The following is a 19561-nucleotide window of genomic DNA, read 5'->3' on the forward strand; positions in this document are numbered from 1 at the left end:
TCCTCCTTTAGAATATTTTTTCATTGCAGTGCTAATGGTTCATTATATGAGCCACTTATGTGAAGGCCACATGTGGCTTTTGGCTTCCTCTGATGTTGCTTAAAGCAGCCTTTCAGCAATGAAATACCTGTCTATCCTTTCCCCTGCTGCTTTCTAAATGTGTCATAAGCACGACATCTGTCAAGGGCAATCATATCTCAATTATGAACAACAATTTTTTATTGACTTTTTTTTTTCATATTTAACAAGCTAGGAATTCATCTTTCACTAGTTTGTCTTCATTACTATGGGTTACACACTATGGGGGTTATTTACTAAACTGGAGAGTGGATAATCTGGTTCAGCTCTGCATAGAAACCAATCAGCTTCCAGGTTTTATTGTTGGAGCTCAATTGAATAAGCTGAAGTTAGAAGCTGATTGGCAGGGGCGTGGCCTGACCTTGAGGGAAGATGGACGCTTGAGAGACGAGCTCCATCTGCTATCCATCCTCCCCTGCTATCTAGGAAGTTTTCTACTGCTCTGCCAGCCACTGAAACATGGGGACAGCGTCCCGGAACTCATCCGCCTCCCGATCCCCTCGGAGGAATTAGAGCGGTTTATACCACAATATCCCCGAGCTCTTCAGGCTCCAGGGGAATAATATAGCGGCTTCCTGCCAGAGACCGCCAGAGAACGCTCTGCCGCCACCCTTGATCACCACACAGACACCTTCCTCACCTGACTCCAGAGACCATACCGCTCCCCAACAACCACAGCACCCTAGCCTCTTTAATCTGAGGGCAGTGGCAACAGATATTAAGGACACCCTGTCAGTAGCCATAGCACCTGGACATCTGCGTCATCGCTGACAGGGTGCAAGATGTGGAAAAGGTATCAGCTCAGCAGGGAACGGCCCTCTGCAGGGTGATCCAAAAGGTGGACACACAAACGCTGTAACTCAGAGACCTGCAATGCCATGTGGAAGACCTCGATAACAGAGGCAGGCGTCATAACCTATGGGTCAGAGGTCTGCCAGAATCGGTCGAACCTGAGCAGCTGATGGCTACCATTACAGGCCTGTTTAATAATCTTCTGGACAGACCGGCACAACCGGTGGTGGAAATGGAATGCGTGCACCGTGCACTGAGGCCCAAGGGGAGAGATGCAGATCCCCCCAGAGATGTGGTATGCTGCTTGATGGACTACAAATTAAAGGAAGATATACTCCATAAAGCCAGGAACAGGATCCAAATCTCACATGGAGGCGCTGAAATCCACGTTTATCAAGATCTCGCGGGCATCACTCTTCAACACAGAAGGGATCTGAAGCCCCTGCTGGAGGTTGTGCGCGCGAACGGCATCCACTACAGATGGAAGTTCCTGTTTGCCCTCTCTGCCACCAACCAAGGTTGCACGTCAGTGCTACGGGTCCCAGAAGAGCTTCCATCCTTTTGTGAAACCCTGAACATCCCCCTGACAGAGGCTCTGAACTGGTATGCTGAGTTTCGCCGCCACCCTGCGCTCAACAGAGAACACCGACGTGATGAACCGATCGAAGCCCAAACCAACCGGTACCGCAGGCACAGATCCACCTCAGGCCCTAGATCTCAAGTGTCTGTGAGAAACTACCACAATGACGACAGCCCGACTTATTCCCCGTGCTCCAGAAGAGCCAGACATGACTTTGGACCGAATCTTGGTCCGCCTCAGGGACATTGAATTGGGATCCGCCTAGACCGCAGATAAGTTCTTAACATGGTTTCCCTTTTTGCATGCATCCCATTTTTTTTTTTTTTTTACCCCTCTTTCTGTTATAATTATTTGGTGAGGCTCGCATACCAAAATTGCCATACCTATGCTATAAAATGCCATCCAGCTCATTTACTCCCCTATTTTGACCTGGGGACTACCACACACCCTTGCAAGAAGGCCGCTATGTTAGTGCTGAACTGCCTACGCTCCCAGAAAGTCCTGCAGCTCTTTATGGACTTTTGCTATAGCAGACTTCCCTATTTGCCTCAGTAGACTGGAGGTTTTATGGAATTTGTCCTTCCCCGCTGAAATCTCCAATTCACTGTCATGGACAAGAGACGCTTTCCTCTTTTGCGATAACGGCAACAAGTGAGAGCAGGCTCCTAGTTCTTGTTTTCAGGTTTATAGGTTCACATTGGTTGAGACTCTGCCTCACGTCTGCCTCCTCGTCATTTGCCTTAAGTGACAGTGAACACAGAGACTTAGGCTTGTTACAGGCTTTTCCCCTCAAGAGGCTTATTTCATTTTAAATATTGTACCTGTTTGTACTTATTCTGCACGGCTAACATGACTTAGCAGACTTGCTGGTGTTCGCTCCTTGCAACCCCACCATGTATTTGCATCATGTTGCCCTTGTACATTGTGGGACCACCTCTAAGCTTCTATTCATAACAGGTGATCCCTTCTCAGGCTTAATACAGCCCCATTCCACTCCCTATTAAACTGGGTATCCCAGTAGCCAAGCCTCGACCCACCGTCAGAACTCCAGCAAGCCTGCAAGGGTCCCCTCCTACAGTTATTCTGGTAGTCCCCGCCCCTACATCATGGACACACCCAGGGTAGATACCGAATGGTGTCCGAAGGACGATGGCGTTACCTTAGAACTTCACAGAGCTGCCGCTATCCTGAGTAAACAAAAGTTTTTTTTTTTTTTGCACCTCCCTATAACCCCCCCCATAATCCATGGGTAGGATCTTACAAACCCCCAGGGGATCCAAGGCAGAAACTAGTATGTTGCGATTGCGAATTTAGTCTTTCACATGTGTATTTACTTCCATGTTAACTAAACAGTTTAAGTTTTAATTGTTGTTACACTGCAGTGAGTTATATAGTTATTCCCGGACCCCAATACGAACCTCTCTTACTTGATTCGCTACACACCGCAATCAGGCTGATTCAATTCCCACCTCGCCCTCAGCGACGGCCTCTTTACCTGTCGCTGTCTGGAATTTAGCAAATCTGCTTAAACCCCACCTGCTACCCCACTAGATCACTGGCAGCACCACATCTTTCTTTTTTTAAAGCTAAATGCTTCCCAAATGTATATTATTATAGGCCTGCTACTGGCGGAGATAGCAACAGGTCATCTTGATATACATCTCATTCTTCCCTCGACTAGTCTCGCCCAACCCCCTTACAGTAGGGCTGGTACTCTTCAGTCCCACTCTGTAGCTCACGACATCCCTCAAACAAAAGTGAGGGCTGGTCCCCCACTTTTTCAGTTAATTAGGAGTACAAACCTCCTACCCTTCCCCCTATCCCAGACTCCCTACCTAAACCCTTCCCTACCTCACTCTCACCACAACCCGTTTGCCTCTTCCACCCCCTCAGCTCAGACAGACACGGCAAAATCCCCTTCACACCATGGCTCACCCTAACGATGAGCCCCCCCCCCACCCCTCAGGTCAGGCTATTTTTTCTAAACAATTCGGGGTCTTAACACTCCGGAGAAAAGATCCCAGCTGCTGCTCCTCTTGAAAAAGGCAAAGGCTGATGTGGTGTTTCTCCAAGAGACACACTTCAGGACCAACAACATCCCCAAACTTTACAACTCCTTCTACCCCACTGTATTTCACGCAACTAATGCGGATTCCAAAACCAATGAGTGTCCATTTTAATTTCCAGACGCTGTCCCCTCCAAATCCAGGATACAGTGCTCGACACCAATGCCTGCAACATATTTATCAGGGGCACACTACATAACAAACCCATCACACTAGCCAACCTTTACGCCCCCAACAGCCAGCAGGTCCCCTCTTTTCATGATACACTTCAATGCCTGACTTTGTTCTATTGGGGGATGCTGATTGTGGGGGGTGACTTCAACCTGGCCCTCGCACCACTGCTGGACTCCTCTTTAGGATCCTCGGCCATAACCTTCTGAGCATTGCGTGCAATTAAGACTCAGCTTGCTAACTTAACACTGCACGATACCTGGCACACACTCTACCCCAACACCAAAGATTTCACTTATTACTCGGCCCCTCGCCAAAAATATACAAGGATTGACTACTTTTTTTTTTTTTACTCAAATGGACCTAGACTCCTTAGTGTCCGCAACCATAGAACCCATGATCCTGTCGGACCACCATCCCATCTCCATCACTATTTCTTTATCCACTACTCCTGTGAGGCCTAGGATCTGGCACCTAGATAATTCCCTCCTTAATGACCCAGAACACACGTTGAAAGTAAACGAGTGCCTTCAGCATTATTTTCGAGAGAATGCCTCCTCTGAGGTTCACCCAATGTCCCTTTGGGCGGCACACAGATGTGTCGCCCGAGGCGAACTAATGTCCAACTAATGTCCATTGTCGCAAAGAGGCGAAAAGCCAGACAAAAACGAACTATCGGAGCATATCCACTCTCTAGAAAAGCTGCACATATAATCCTTAGCCGAACAAACCTTTCAAGAATTGCTGAAGGCCAGAGAAGACCTTCTCGAAGAACTAGGGAAATCCACCAGACGCAAATATGCCCTCACACAAAAACTTTATTACGAATTCGGAAACAAATCGGGCAAACTACTCGCAAGGGCATTACAAAACAAAAAGGCTGCCTCTAATGTCCATGCCATCATAGACCCCTCAGGCCACAAATTCGAAACTCCCACCAACCAATTTAAATTGTACTACTCCAAACTATACAATCTATCCACCCCCCAGGCAACAGAACTTCCTCAGGACAGGAAAAAATTAATTGCAGGCTTCCTGACCAATATGGGCCTCAACCCATATCAGGAAATGATACCACAAATCTAGAAAATCCACTTACTTGGGACGAGACCGTTACTGCCCTTAACCAAATGAAACCGGATAAAAGCCCAGGCCCGGATGGTCTAACCATTAGTTACTACAGAACCTTTAAGGAAACACTCATCCCGCACTTTTTAACCACTTTTAACACCTCACCGACCCCCCCCCCGAATAATACTGACATCCTGGAGGCCTACAATACCATGATACCCAAACAGGGTAAAAACGCAACCATTGTTTCAAACTACAGACCGATCTCACACATAAACGTTGACGTGAAGATATTTGCGAAAGTACTTGCGAATCGCATACGCCCTCTACTCCCCTCCTTAATTTCCTTAGACCAGGTAGGCTTTATCCCTGGCCGCGAAGCTTGCGACAACAATCTAAAAGCCATCAGTGTTCATCACTGGCTGACCTCATCTAACACACCAGGTTTTCTTCTTTCCCTCGATGCGGAGAAGGCATTCGACAGAGTGGCCTGGGACTTCATGACAGAAGTCCTTCGAAAAATGGGCTTTCGAGACCATATGCTTCAATACATTCTAGCGCTATATTTGTCCTCAACGGCGAGAATTAAGGTCAACGGCCATCTGTCGGATGCCTTTTCCCTGTTGAACGGTACTTGACGAGTATGTCCCTTATCTCCCATTATCTTTGTCCTCACTCTGGAACCCATGATACATAGGCTCAGATCCAACCCATCTATTAAAGGAGTCACAATCAAACACAACCAGTACAAACTGGCCGCATATGCGGACGACATCCTTCTGTTCCTCAGACTCCATAATCACAATCCCTAATCTCCTACAGGACTTCTCCCTATTCAAAACCCTTTTTAATCTCCAAATTAATTTTGCGAAGTCTAAGGCCCTTAATATTTCTTTATCCAACTCCTTAATGACCCAATGCCAGGCCAACTTTCCTTTTGGTTGGGAACCGCTGGCCATTACCTACTTAGGCATCCAACTGCCAGTTAAACTGGAAGATTTATACTCCAGGAATTTTTTGCCCATTCTTAAGACTATACAAAATGATCTCCTAAGCTGGCATAGGAGCACTTTTTCATGGTTTGGGAGGGTGGCTGTCCTGAAAATGAACATTCTACCCAGACTACTGCACTTGTTACAGACAATACCCATCAAGCTTCCCCCATCTTTTTTCGCCTCCTACAAAAAATCATGTTTAAAATTTATCGGGGCCGACAAACCCCCGCATATACGCTGGGAGAAGTTGGTGACACCAAAACTGAAGGGAGGAATTGGACTCCCAGATGCACAGAAGTACTACTGGGCATGCCATATGGCCAGAATTGTAGACTGGCACCTTCACGACACACTCAAGGCATGGATTGGCTTGGAAGAGGCATTCTCCTCCTATCCAATCTCCCACCTCCCATGGGTTAGCTCCCTCGAGACCCAGAGGGAGAGTAGCTCGCATCCCCTAATCGGCTCAACCTTACACATTTTCCGAAATGTATGCAACAAGCTGAAAGTTGCTTCCTTGCCCAGCCCGCTAACCCCACTAGACCGAAACCCAGACCTTCATGCAGATAACCCATCCACGTGGCAGGTAGTAAGAGCTGAGTCCTTTTTTGACAAGGGGAAGATACTCCCCTTTCAATGCCTCCCTTCCAAGTTTCCAGACTTGACTATCCCTTTCTTTAACTTCCTACAGATCAGACACTTCCTGACCAGGTCCTCCCAATCTACCTGTTGGGACAGAGCTTTAACGCCTTTCAAAGCTCTATGCACTTGTTCTACTCCTCTACGGCATGTTATTTCAAATATATATCCCATACTATTCGCCAAAATCTCTACAACAGAGGATGCAGCCTGTCGAAAATGGGAAACCGACTTACAAACCAACCTGACTCAATCTGACTGGGACCGTATCCTTACCCACATACACAAAGGGTCCCTAAATGTCTCCACACAGGAAAACGGGTACAAACTTTTCTCTAGATGGTATAGAACCCCCGATTAAAATCCACAAATTTCACCCCAGTGTCCCACCACTATGCTGGAGGTGCAACAACGCCCGCGGTTCATTGATACACATTTGGTGGGAATGCCCCCTCATCCAACCCTATTGGACAGAGATACTCCGTCTTATATCACAAATCACCACCTATACACTGGATTTTACGCCAGCCCAATATTTACTTCATTACACCACCATCCCCAAATGGCTTACAAAAAATCCCTCATCCTACACATGATTAACTTGGCTAAACTTTGCATACCCACTCACTGGAGGACGTCTTCCCCTCCCTCCATCCCCGAATGGCTCCACAAGGTGGGTAAGATAGCCGAAATAGAAAGATCCCATACATCAGGCAAGAGATACCCCTACCAAATACCACACCATCTGGGCTTGCTGGATTCACTTCAGAAACTCAGTGGACTACCGCAACCTCATATCTACTCCCTTATGACCTGACCTGAGGGGAACACCCGACCATTCAATGCATAAACCAGATACTTTCTTAGGGACACACCCCAATACCCCCCCCCCTCCCCCTGTATATACCTAAGGACCTTAAGGAAAGAACCCCTGTATACAACTACTACACCATCTGCAGGGACCAAAAGTCTGGCCAAAGAGGCAATAACTGAAACACCCTGCTTATAAATCCACACAACTACGAGACAGGTATAATAGGGTACACAACTAGCTAGTAATCGTCCCACTCAATCACAGTAAGATGCCGACTGGGGTGCTTGAGTGCGGTGACCAGATACCTGATCTCTCAGATCACCAAGAATGGTAAATGAATACTGAAACCTTTCCACAATTGTTCTACACCACTTCAACTGATTGTCTTTTAGTTGTTATATGTGTGATGACCGAGTTCCATATACCAGGATATGATTATTCTTCTATTGCTCACAAGCGTCACATTATGCTTTATTATATCTCCCAATTGTTTTTGACCCCCTGTTTCATTCTATCCTGGTATGTAATGTTATCACATTCAATGTTTGTCTGTACCTTGTAAACTCATTAATAAAAACTTTGAGTTAAAAAAAAACTACCATGCACAGCTGCACCAGATTCTGCATGCTCCAGTTTTAGTAAATCTCCCCCATTGTATAACATCCTTGCTCTTTGTACAGACTTAAAGCCTAACCAACCCTTTGCAAAAAATCTAATTTCAACAGATCATTCTAAATGTTGGGCCTTACTCCTTTATAGCCCATCCTGTGTTCTATACTCTCTGGTAGTTTCCTCTATGGGGATGGTAATTTCCTGCCTTAGGAACCAGGTACTTCACCTCACTTGTTAACTTTTCTGGGACTGGTCCCCTCACTGCCCCTGTGCCTCTGAATCAAGGAAACCTGCTGTTATTGGTGCTGCCATGGTGTTGACACCCAAAAGAGGACCCTGCTGGAGAAGGGGAGAAGGCTTGAGACCCGAATGTCGTGACCGCTGCTTTGAGTATTTCAAAATAGAATTTAGAGATCTGGTTTTGCCCAGAGTGTTTTTGTTTTGCCCAGAGTTAGACCTTTAATATGAAAATAAAGTCTGCTATACCTACTTCCCTCACTCTTCTAAGTTTGACATCTTTGGCTGTCTTGTTTGGCCAGCCTAGGATGATGTAAATCCCTTGCATGTTCATCAGGAATGTACACTGAGTTGCACATGCACGTCTCAGTGTACATTTAGGAGACATATTGCTAGCAGGCAGAAGAGGGCCTCAGACACTCTTTTGGGAGTCTTGTGACAATGATAGCCGGTTCTGTCTTGTGTATGTGGCCATTTTTCACATTGTTGAGTTAGAATATGTTGCACTAAATGTTGCTCATCTTCCCTGGAAATTGACCACTGTTCTGCATATCATTGAATGGAGGAACTAAGCACTCACTTACATCAGTGCTATCAGAACCTTGTTGTAACATGGAGCCTGCTCCTTTCTCAGATTTGATTCAAAAGAGGGCATTCTGATGCAGTGGGACTCCCCTGACTGGATTCCCTCCAACATCTCTTTCCTCATCCCTTCACCCTTCTTACTCTTTCCTCCATCTTTTCCTTCCTTTACTTCCTGGGTGCAGCAGTGGGAGCTACGCTTCCCCATTCGCCTACAGCTCTGTTAATGTCCATTCCCACCTTTTTATCAGCCAATATTTGAACACATGGTGACTCCCAAAGTGCTCTTTTGTATGATGTGAAAGGTGTTAAAATAAAAATAAAAATTCTATTGGTGCATTATTTAAAAATCCTCCATGTTGTTTGTTTAATATGAAACTGCATTTTAACACACTGATGTCCCTCTAAAGAGTGATCCATGTTCAGATTGCTCTTCAGGCAGTGCTGAGGTGTTTCCTCCTCGCTGATTTAGCCCTGTAAATGGCACTCTGCCATGGCCCCAGAGGCTTGCATGGGTTGCTTTTGGCCGCAGCAATGCCTGCTGAACTGGAGATGTTGAATGGCCGCTGTGTCTGGGGCATGTGCACAGCGCTGAGTGGCCACTTGTCAGTGTTCAGGCAGGCTGTTAGGGGGCGGTAAAGCCATTACTTAATTGCCTGTTTTAACTGCCCCTGGCTGCGCGTGTGAAGGACTCCTTACAGTTATTTCTCTTATCACATGTCCCCCTCCCCCTCCCCCCCAGTATTATAATCATCTGTCTCCAATCCAGCGATATCTTGGACATGTAATCTTGGCCCTCCCATGTGCTCTGGAATCTGTATTTAATCCTACAAAGAGCTCATACTCCAGACAAAGTTCCAGAATATGAGCTCACCATGGGCCTGGCAGAGAAGATATGTTGACAAATGGCTTTGTGACGTCAAGAAACCCACATGGCTAAAATCTTGCTGATCTGAGTACAGCTAAATATGAGACTGGGGACAGGGGGTGTTTTAAAAAAAAATAACGTGCAGTTATAGATTATTTCCCTTTTGATACATGATATATTTGCAATAAGGCTACAGCCCTGAAGTGGTTAAAGTGTTTTTAAACCCAAGTACAAAAGAGTAATACATTGCAGCTTACCAATTCTTAGATGTGTTGGCTGCATTTGTGTTTTTTTTTTTTTTTTTATCAGGCTTTTTTCCTTTATTTTCATCTGGTGATCCAGCCAGCAACCTATTCTGTCCCACTCACTGTATTGCATGGAGGAGTGGTGGTGTCCTGATTTGGACTACAAACACCTTTTCTATTCCTCCTCTCCATTTCATAGAGGGGAGTTGTTTTGTAGATCACAGAGGAGAAGGATCACAGAGGAGAACAGGGACAGCAGATAACATTGTTTGTGCAAAGTCCACAACACAAAGCATACACCACTCAGGCCAACAAGGTGCAATTTCTCTCCAGGTGCTCACGCTAGCTCACCACCATTACTGAAGTATGTAGCCAAAAGAAGTGACTCCGAACCAACCAGAAGACCAGAGAAGATGGAAGCATCCAGACAGACTGGAATGTCGGAATTGCAGTGCAGAAGGGTGTTGCTTGCCAGATAAGTCTGGCATAATGTGCTACTATATGGTGCACTATGGCTAAAAGCTCCCAGGCCCATTTTTTATTTATTTTGTAGAGGTTTATTTCCACTTTAAGATTGGTTCTTGTTACATAGTAGGGGAGGTTTAAAAAAGTCCATCAAGTCCAACCTATGTGTGATTATATGTCAGTATTACATTGTATATCCCTGTATGTTGTAGTCGTTCAGGTGCTTATCTAATATATATTTTTTTTTAAACTATCGATGCCCCACTGCTAAAACCACCGCCGGTGGAAGGGAATTCCACATCCTTGCCGCTCTTACAGTTAAGAACCCTCAGTCTAAGGTTAAACCTATTTTCTTCTAATTTTAATGAGTGTATCTTATTAAACTCCCTTCCGCAGAAAGGTTTTATCCCTATTGTGGGGTCACCAGTATGGTATTTGTAAATTGAAATCATATCCCCTCTCCAGCGTCTCTTCTGCGGAGAGAATATGTTCAGTGCTTGCAACCTTTCTTCATAACTAATATCCTCCAGACCCTTTATTAGCTTTATTGCCCTTGTTTGTACTCGCTCCATTTCCAGTACATTCTTCCTGAGGACTGGTGCCCAGAACTGGACAGCATACTCTAGGTGCAGCCGGACCATAGTCTTGTAGAGTGGGAGAATTATCGCTTTATCTCTGGAGTTAATCCCCTTTTTAATGCATGCCAATATTCTGTTTGCTTTGTTAGATGAGCCTATCATCTACTAGGACCCCCAGGTCTTTTTTCATCCTTTCTTCCCCCAGAGGTCCCCCCCCCCCCCCCGTGAATAGATTGTATTCGTATTTTTGCTACCCAAATGCATTATTTTAAATTTTCTACATCAAACCTCATTTGGCATGTAGTTGCCTACCCCATTAATTTGTTCAGATCTTCTTGGAAGGTTTCCACAACCTGTGGAGAAGTTATTGCCCTGATTAGCTTAGTATCGTCTGTAAATACAGAGATTGAACTGTTTACCCCATCCTCCAGGTAGTTTATGAACAAAATAAATGGGATTGGTCCCAGTATAGAACCCTAGGGGATCCCACTTTACACCCCTGACCATTCCGAGTACTCCCCCCCCCCCCCCTCCCGTTTATCACCACCCTTTGAACTTCGCCCTTGTAGTCAGTTTTCAGTCAATGTTCTCACCCTATGGTCTATGCCAGTGATGGCGAACCTTGGCACCCCAGATGTTTTGGAACTACATTTCCCATGATGCTCCACTACACTGCAGAGTGCCTGAGCATCATGGGAAATGTAGTTCCAAAACATCTGGGGTGCCAAGGTTCGCCATCACTGGTCTATGCCAACATACCTTACTTTGTACAGTAAACGTTTATGGGGAACTGTGTCAAATGCTTTTGGAAAATCCAGATACACCACATCTACAGGCCTTCCTTTATCTAGATGGGGGCTCACCCACCTCATAGAAGGTTAATAGATTGGTTTAGCAAGAAAGATTCTTCATGAATCCATGCTGATTACTGCTAATGATACCGTTTTCATTACTAAAATCTTGTGTATATAGTCCCTTATCATCTCCTCCAAGAGCTTGCATACTATTGATGTTACTCTAACTGGTCTGTAATTCCCAGGGATGCATTTTGGCCCTTTTTTAAAATATTGGTGCTACTTTGGCTTTTCTCCAATCAGCTGGTACCATTCCAGTCAGTAGACTGTCAGTAAAAATTTGGAACAATGGTATGGCAATTACTTGGCTGAGTTCCCTAAGGACCCTCGGGTGCAAGCCATCTGGTCCTGGTGACTTATTAATGGGCAATATAGACTTATTAAGTCTATTTCTAATTCTTTTCTCTGTTAGCCATGAGGGTGCTTCCTGTGATGTGTCATGAGGATAAACACTGCAGTTTTGATTAGCTATGACTAAGCACTGTTAAGAGTGAAACGCGCCAGCTCGTTTGGCCCTTTTTTTGCTGTGGCTTGTATCTGTGCGGCTGTCCAGAACTCCCTTTTTGCCTCATACTGCAGTTTTGGTTACTAAAGCCCCCCGATTCACTCATGAAGACTAAGGAGAAGAATAAATTCAATATCTTCGCCATCTCCCCATCCTTTGTAACCAGATTTCCTTCCTCATTTTTATGGGGCCAATATGGCCTGTCCTCCCTTTGTTACTGTATTTATACTTTTTTTTTTTTTTTTTTTTACCCTCCTCTGCTATGTTTCTTACGTGCTCTATCTTAGCTGCCCTAATTGCACCCTTACATTTCTTGTTGCATTCTTTGTAAAGTCTGAATGCTGATGATGATCCCTCAGCCTTGTATTTTTTTTTGAAGGTCTTCTCCTTTGCTTTTATATGCATTTTTACATTGGAGTTAAGCCATCCAGGACTTTTGTTCGTTCTTTTAAATGTATTTCCAAATGGGATGCACTGGCTAATGCCCCTATTTAATATGCTCTTAAAGCAAACTCATCTCTCCTCTGTGTTCTTTGTTCCTAAGATTTTATCCCAATTTATATTTTCTAGCAAGGTTCGTAGTTTAGGGAAGTTGGCTCTTTTTAAATTCAGTGTCTTTGTATTCCCTTTATGTTTCCTATTTGTGTGATTTATACTGAAGCTAATTGACCTATGATTGCTGTTTCCTAAATTGCCCCTTATTTCCACAACTGTGATCAGGTCTGTATGGTTTGTAATCAGTAGGTCTAGTAACGCTTTGTTTCTAGTTGGTGTGTCTACCATCTGACCCATGAAATTGTCTTGCAAGACATTTAGGAACTGGTGAGCCTTAGACGAATGCGTGGTTCCTTCCACCCAGTCTGTCTGGATAATTAAAATCCCCCATTATGATGACACTTCCCATCCTTGCTGCTAATTCAAATTGTTATAGTATATCATAGTTAGTAAAAAATCTGGTGTAGTAACAGGCTCAAGTACCGTGCTGCATTTAAATGTGGCTCACAGGATAAAACAGGCTGGAGACCCCCGCTTAATACTAATGTCTCTCCCATAATTACTTTTTTCCCCTTTATCTACTGAAATGTCATCTTGAGAAAAATACAACACATCCACTGTTGTGTGTTCAAGACATGACCGAGAGACAGACTTCAGATGGGTAGAGGGAAAGAGCTGCTCCAGGCCACATCAATGTGCTCTTTTGTTGAAGTGTTCATTCTGAGTAAGTCACATAGGCCTGGGGTGAAAGGTCGTTTGAGGGATATTAAGACTCTGTGTTGCCTTGCTGAAGAATTCATGGTCCTCGGGGGAACACAGCTCTGCCCCATTGTGCTTTCTGGAAATGGCAGATATATTGTTGCCATTCAGCTCATTGGAAGCCTCTGTGGTTATTTTTAGACGGCTGTATTTCACAGTATGTCTTAGTTGGCTGGTAGCTATAGTAGCTTTGTTACAGTGTTGCTTACGGGAAAGAAAACATCTATGCAATCGCATTGCTTCTAGTCCTTCTTCGTGTGCTGTGACATTTATATTGTTGCTAGAAGATCTATGCCCTCTGTAACCACCAACTAGCTCAAATTAAGTTGCTGACATTTGCTGCTTGCTTCCTTAACATAGATACAAAATGCATTTAGCCAGCAATGGTTTTGGATAGTCAGGTGGTACTGTGGGCTTCTGTTTTTTTTGTATTTTTTTTAACCACTTCAGCTCCAGGGGGTTTACCCCACTTCATGACCAGGCCAAAAGTAAAAATCAAATTTCTTCATCAATTTAGGCCAATATGTATTCTGCTTTATATTTTTAGTAAAAAGAAATCCCAATAAGCGTATATTGATTTTGGTTTGTGCAAAAGTTATAGCGTCTACAAACTATAGGATAGATTTATGGAGGTTTTTTTTTTATTTTTTATTTTTTTTATTCTTTACTAGTAATGGCGGTGATCAGCAACTTATAACAAGACTGTAACATTGCGATGGACAAATCGGACACTAAGTGACACTTTTTGGGGAACAGTGACATTATTACAGTGATCAGTGCTAAAAGAATGCATTGTTACTGTACTAATGACGATGGCAGGGAAGGGGTTAACCACATCAAGGGTGATCAGCAGTGGGTTAAATGTGTTCCAAGGGAGTGCTTCCTAACTGTGGGGGGGGGGGGGGGGGGTTGCTTCTAAGCAGAAACACAAGATCACTGCCTCCCCTTGTCACAGAATGCCCTTGTTTACATAGGCAGATCACTGTTCTGCCTGTGTACTGAACAATCGCGGGTGCCAGCGGATATCTGGTTCCCCCGGACCCACTGGTTGGCTTGCACTGTGTCCAATTACAGCAGGAGTGAGTCGCAAGCGGCGCGCGTCCCAGACCTGGAAAAACAGAATCACATACAGGTACATGATCCTGTGCACAGGCGTATATGTACATAGGGCGGTTGGCAAGAGGTTAAAGGGTAACTTCACTTTCGTGGGGGGAAAAAAAATATAAAATAAAGGAATAATAATATAGAGTATACAACTGCAACACAAGTTATATTTTAATTGAATGTTATTAAAAATTATCTTTCATTTTCAATCTGCAGTTCTATAATTTTCTGAAATGGCAATGCAATATAGCTTCCCTTGTACAGAATGTGTACAGAACGCCCCCCCAGAAACATAATTTCCTGCTTGTGTGATTGGCTCACCAAAAAAAAAAAAAACATTTTTGGTGAGATACTTCCAATAGGAAATCACATCTAAAGGGCAGACCCTGCAGTTTTCCTCATTAGTGCCCTGCAGGTGCAACAGCTGATTGATTGAAACCCCTATTAGACTCACCTCCCCACATGGACACAGACAAACACACAGGTATTTCTTCAGAATAAGAAAAGGTAGTTTTACGCTTTAACCACTTAGCGCCCGCCCTATAGCCAAAAGACGGCTACAGAGCGGATGCTAACTGCCAGGAGGGCATCCATGGACGTCCTCCTGTTTTATTTCCCTAATGCACGCCGCCGTGGGTGTGCATCGGGGAAGATCTGTGTTGGCTGTGTCCCTCGGACACAGCCAGTCACAGATCGTGCTAAATGGCCAATCACAGCGGCCATTTAGCACTTGATCGGGCTATCCAATGAGAGGTGATCTCATATGTAAACATATGAGATCATCTCTCATCACCGGCTCCCCTCCTCACATAGAGACAGCGTGTGAGGAGAGAGAGCTTCCGTGCTGCAGCTGCAGCGTCTGAGTACACACACAAACACACACACACAGTAAAACACACACATGCCCACCTGTCGCCAGTGCCACCTATCAATGCCACCTAAGTGTCATCTGTTCCCAGTGCCACTTGTCCCCAGTGCCGCCCGTCCCTAGTGCCATGTATCCCCAGTGCCACCTGTCAGTGTCACATGTCATCAGTGCCACCTGTGAGTGTCACGTGTCATCAGTGCCACGTATTAGTGCCATCTGTCAGTGTCAGGTGTCATCAGTGCCACGTATTAGTGCCATCTGTCATCAGTGCCACGTATTAGTGCCATCTGTCATCAGTGCCATGTATCAGTGCCATCTGCCATCAGTGCCACGTCGGTGTCACGTGTCATTGTCCTGATGCTCCAGGGCCTTCAAAAGTGTAATAGGTAGTTAACAAGTTAGATGTGTACTTTATGCTCCTAGAACACGTGATGGTGCTCCCTGCAGGTTGGGTCTCTCTGTGGCCAGGCTGTGAAAAAAGTCCCACAAATGTGGTATCGTAATACTCAGGAGGAGTAGCAGAATTTTATTTGGGGTGTCATTTGTGGTATACATATGCCATGTGAGAGAAATAACCTATTACAATGACAATTTTGTGGGTAAAAAAACTAAAAAAATCTTCATTTTGCAAAGAATTGTGTGAAAAAATTACAACACCAAAAACCTCACTATGCCTCTTACTAAATACCTTGGGATGTCTACTTTCCAAAAAGGGGTCATTTGGGGGGTGTTTGTACTTTCCTGGCTTGTTCGGGTCACAAGAAATGAGATAGGCCACCAGTACATCAGATGTGATCAATTTTGTATGATTCGCACCATAGCTTGTAGACTCTCTAACTTTCACAAAGACCAAATAATATCCACTAATTTGGGTTTTTACCAAAGATATGTAGCAGTATAAATTGTGGCCAAAATTTATGAAGACAAATTAATAATTTGCATAATTTTATCACAGAAACAAAGAAAATTTGTTTTGTTTTTTTCAAAACTTTCGGTCTTTTTTCATTTATAGCGCAAAAAATAAAAAACCCAGAGGTGATCAAATACCACCAAAAGAAAGCTCTATTTGTGGGAAAAAAAGGACAAAAAATTAATTTGCGTACAGTGCTGCATGACTGAGTAATTGTCATTCAAAGTATGAGAGCACCGAAAGCTGAAAATTGATCTGGGCAGGAGGGGTGTTTAAGTGCCCAGTAGGCAAGTGGTTAAACAATCAAATTTACAAATAATGGAATATTTATGTCCCTAATGATTGTTTTAGTCTCAGTTTAGATCGGATTTGAGGAGAAAAATTATCAAGCATTTTGCATCAGTTGGCAGCACTGTGATACTTTGTTCAGAAATGGAATTGTATTTTTACATGATGTAAACCGAGATGCAGTCGCTAACTTGCTATCATAGGTTATGAACATATCCTAAAGTGGAATTCCAGGCTATTATTCCAGGAGTTGTCGGTGTTCTCCTTTCCCCTGAAGCTGGTTCCTGGGGAGATCACGTAATTGGATCAGCCTTGAGAATAGGTAAGTATAAGAATCTTCTTTCTACAAGGTAGTCAGAATAGAGGTTAGTAGGGGGTGGGAGAAAATTTAAAGGATAAATTCACCTTTGTAAAAAAAAAGAAAAGAAATGCACATCTCTTTGCAGGTAAATATGTGCATTTTTTTTTATTATTAGGAGCCTGCAGAGCATTGCACCCACGATCAGCAGATCATGGGTGCAATCTCAGGCCCCTGAAGACTGTCAGTGTATCTGTCTGCTTGTACCTCGTACGCCCTTGTAGTTCATTGAAAACTACAAGCTGTCAGATGCAAAGGCTGCTGGAACTTGTAGTTCTCCCATTCACGGAACACTGTGAATGAATGAAGCGGCCAGGTGGGCAGAGCCCCGTATGGCCACATTTTTTTAAATTGTGACAGCGGGTGTACTGTCACAATGGGGGATTGGGGGTTTGCGAGGGCTGCTGCAACAGTAACCTGTTACATCCTGAATATAATAGCTGTAGCCTGGATTTCCACCACTTCTCTGTATGTGGCATATTGCTTGATTATTCGTAATTGGAAGAGATTGATTGGAAAATTGATTATTTATCAAAGTGTGTGTGGCTACCATGTCTAATAAGAGCTGTTTATTGTTTCAAAAGACTCAACATATAAAAAATAAAACCATATACATTATATAATTACATAGCACATTACATTTAATAGTTAACAATTAACATTAATAATAAGAGCTGTTGTCCACTGCAGCCAATCAGAATCTCCCTTTCATCCTCCCATACTTCTCTATTGTGTTTTGTACCTGTGGTAAAAGTGATTCCAATAACCTCTTCGAATGTCTAATAGGGCTATATTTATCAGGTATCATGTCATTGCTGCAATGACATAATAGCAACCAGTTTGATTAAGATCTCAGTAGTGTGCAGCTGTAGAATTAATTCTTGCATCTGAATTATTGCTGAAAAGTTACACACTTTAATAAATATTCCTCAAAGTCCTATTTATTTGCGTTTTATTCTCTTTTAAGGCGAAACTTTACGAATAACAACTTGATAACAAAATAATGTTCATTAGCAAAAAGCATACGTTCCACATTAATAGTTATGCAACCAAAATTAGCATGTGCTGTAAATTGCCTCCAGCGTTGCTCTTGTTTCAGCTTGCTAGAGGCTGCCATTTTTCTGAAGCCAAGAGCCCCTGATCAGCAGTAAATCTTTAGGCTATCAGCAGATCGGTCTCTAGTGGCTGTGATTTTCAGCACAATGGCAAACACGAAGAGCAACTGAGCATATATAGAGCAGGGTGAGTCCGTGTATTACTGGATTAGACAGTTGTTGCAATTATTTTTTATGTTTTGCATAGTTATACCTGCAAAAGGGGCCACCCTGAAGTGATATAGCAGGATTTAATTTTCTGACTGAAGTTCCATTTTAAGTATCTGTATTACTTAAAGCAGTACTTCATGCAGTTTTTTTTCCCCCCTGTTCAGTGGGACTGTGCCCGCACTGTATGGGTTAACGGCTTGTTTTGTTCTAGGGGAGAGCACAGTAGAGATATACTTGTGCCTGCCGATCCTACCTACGCAAGACCAGTTGAGCACCCCTGCACTCCAGTGGTCTTGAAAATGGACTGTTCAGCATGCTCCATAGACAGGAACAATCCACTGCTGGACCATGGGGGAGCAGGGTTTTCTGGAGGATCGGCAGAAAAAACAAGCGGTTGATCCATGCAGCGCATGCACGGCCGGACTGCATGGGGTAGAAAAAGAATTGCCCGGAGTCAGGCTTTAAGCAGTCCATATGGGCTGTAGGCTTAACAAAATAAATGTAACAGCTTCCTCCCTCCTAGCTAAACCATGCAGATGCACCACCAGCTGTCAAAATAACCAAACGGTGCCTACATCTAATTGGATGTTCAGCCGACAATGTTCTACCCACCTCCTTTGTTTTTTTTGTTTTTTTAATTGAAGGATGTTGGGTGAAGTGATGTAAATATCATCTAATTTTGGTTGGTTCATTGGGATCAGACAAAATTCACTTGGTGTATGACCAGCTTTATTGTTTGCAGACTGTGACTAACTAAATTTCCTTATGCGAATTGTGACTACCTAGGTACATCTTCATAAACCATTGCAGAATTGATCTTTCCAAATAAGAAATGCTAAATGGTAATAGTATTATCCTATTTTAGATTTCATGTGTAACTTGAGATCTTTGCTTTGTGGGTTTACTTCTTTCTTTGCTATTGAGTTTTATGTAGATAGATCCTATTACACCGTATTTTGTGTCATCTTTTGATTTTATCTTTTTATCTTTTTAATTAGATTCTCTGTAGAAATCGGCTCCGGTTTAGTTGAAGTAATCTCTCCTCCTGCTACCTATTATCCAGACTTGACAAATTTAAAGGAAACCTTTGGAGATTCAAAGGAGAGAGTCAGGTATGTCATAGAACATACACCAGTGGTCTGTGTCCCGGGGGGCAAGATTTGGCCCTCCTAAAGTCTGAAGGACAATAAACTCGTCCTTTGTCTAGAAGTTTTGGAGACCCTTGACCTACACAGTATACTCCAGTTTAGATGTGTAAAAGGAAGTTTGTTGCTTTCTATTTTTTTTTCTTCATGGCTGTAAAAATTATAAAGGCGTTCTGTTTAGTGTAAATGGATAAGTATAGTGTGTTTCCAGTTGGCA

The 19561-nt window shown here is 43.7% G+C and overlaps 1 protein-coding gene across 1 annotated transcript in view; it reads left to right on the forward strand.

The window, feature by feature from the left end:
- Positions 1 to 19561, forward strand: part of MGAT4A (alpha-1,3-mannosyl-glycoprotein 4-beta-N-acetylglucosaminyltransferase A) — a 153710-nt gene that overhangs the window by 95504 nt on the left and 38645 nt on the right. The window contains exon 7 of the mRNA XM_077482746.1: positions 19198 to 19311. Within this exon, the coding sequence (XP_077338872.1) occupies positions 19198 to 19311 (114 nt within the window). The remainder of the gene's footprint in view (positions 1 to 19197; positions 19312 to 19561) is intronic.

This window comes from Lithobates pipiens, unplaced genomic scaffold (genome assembly GCF_037356315.1).
Source record: "Lithobates pipiens isolate NorthernLeopardFrog02 unplaced genomic scaffold, aLitPip1_a1.2 Scaffold_16, whole genome shotgun sequence".
In the NCBI taxonomy this organism is placed as follows: domain Eukaryota; kingdom Metazoa; phylum Chordata; class Amphibia; order Anura; family Ranidae; genus Lithobates; species Lithobates pipiens.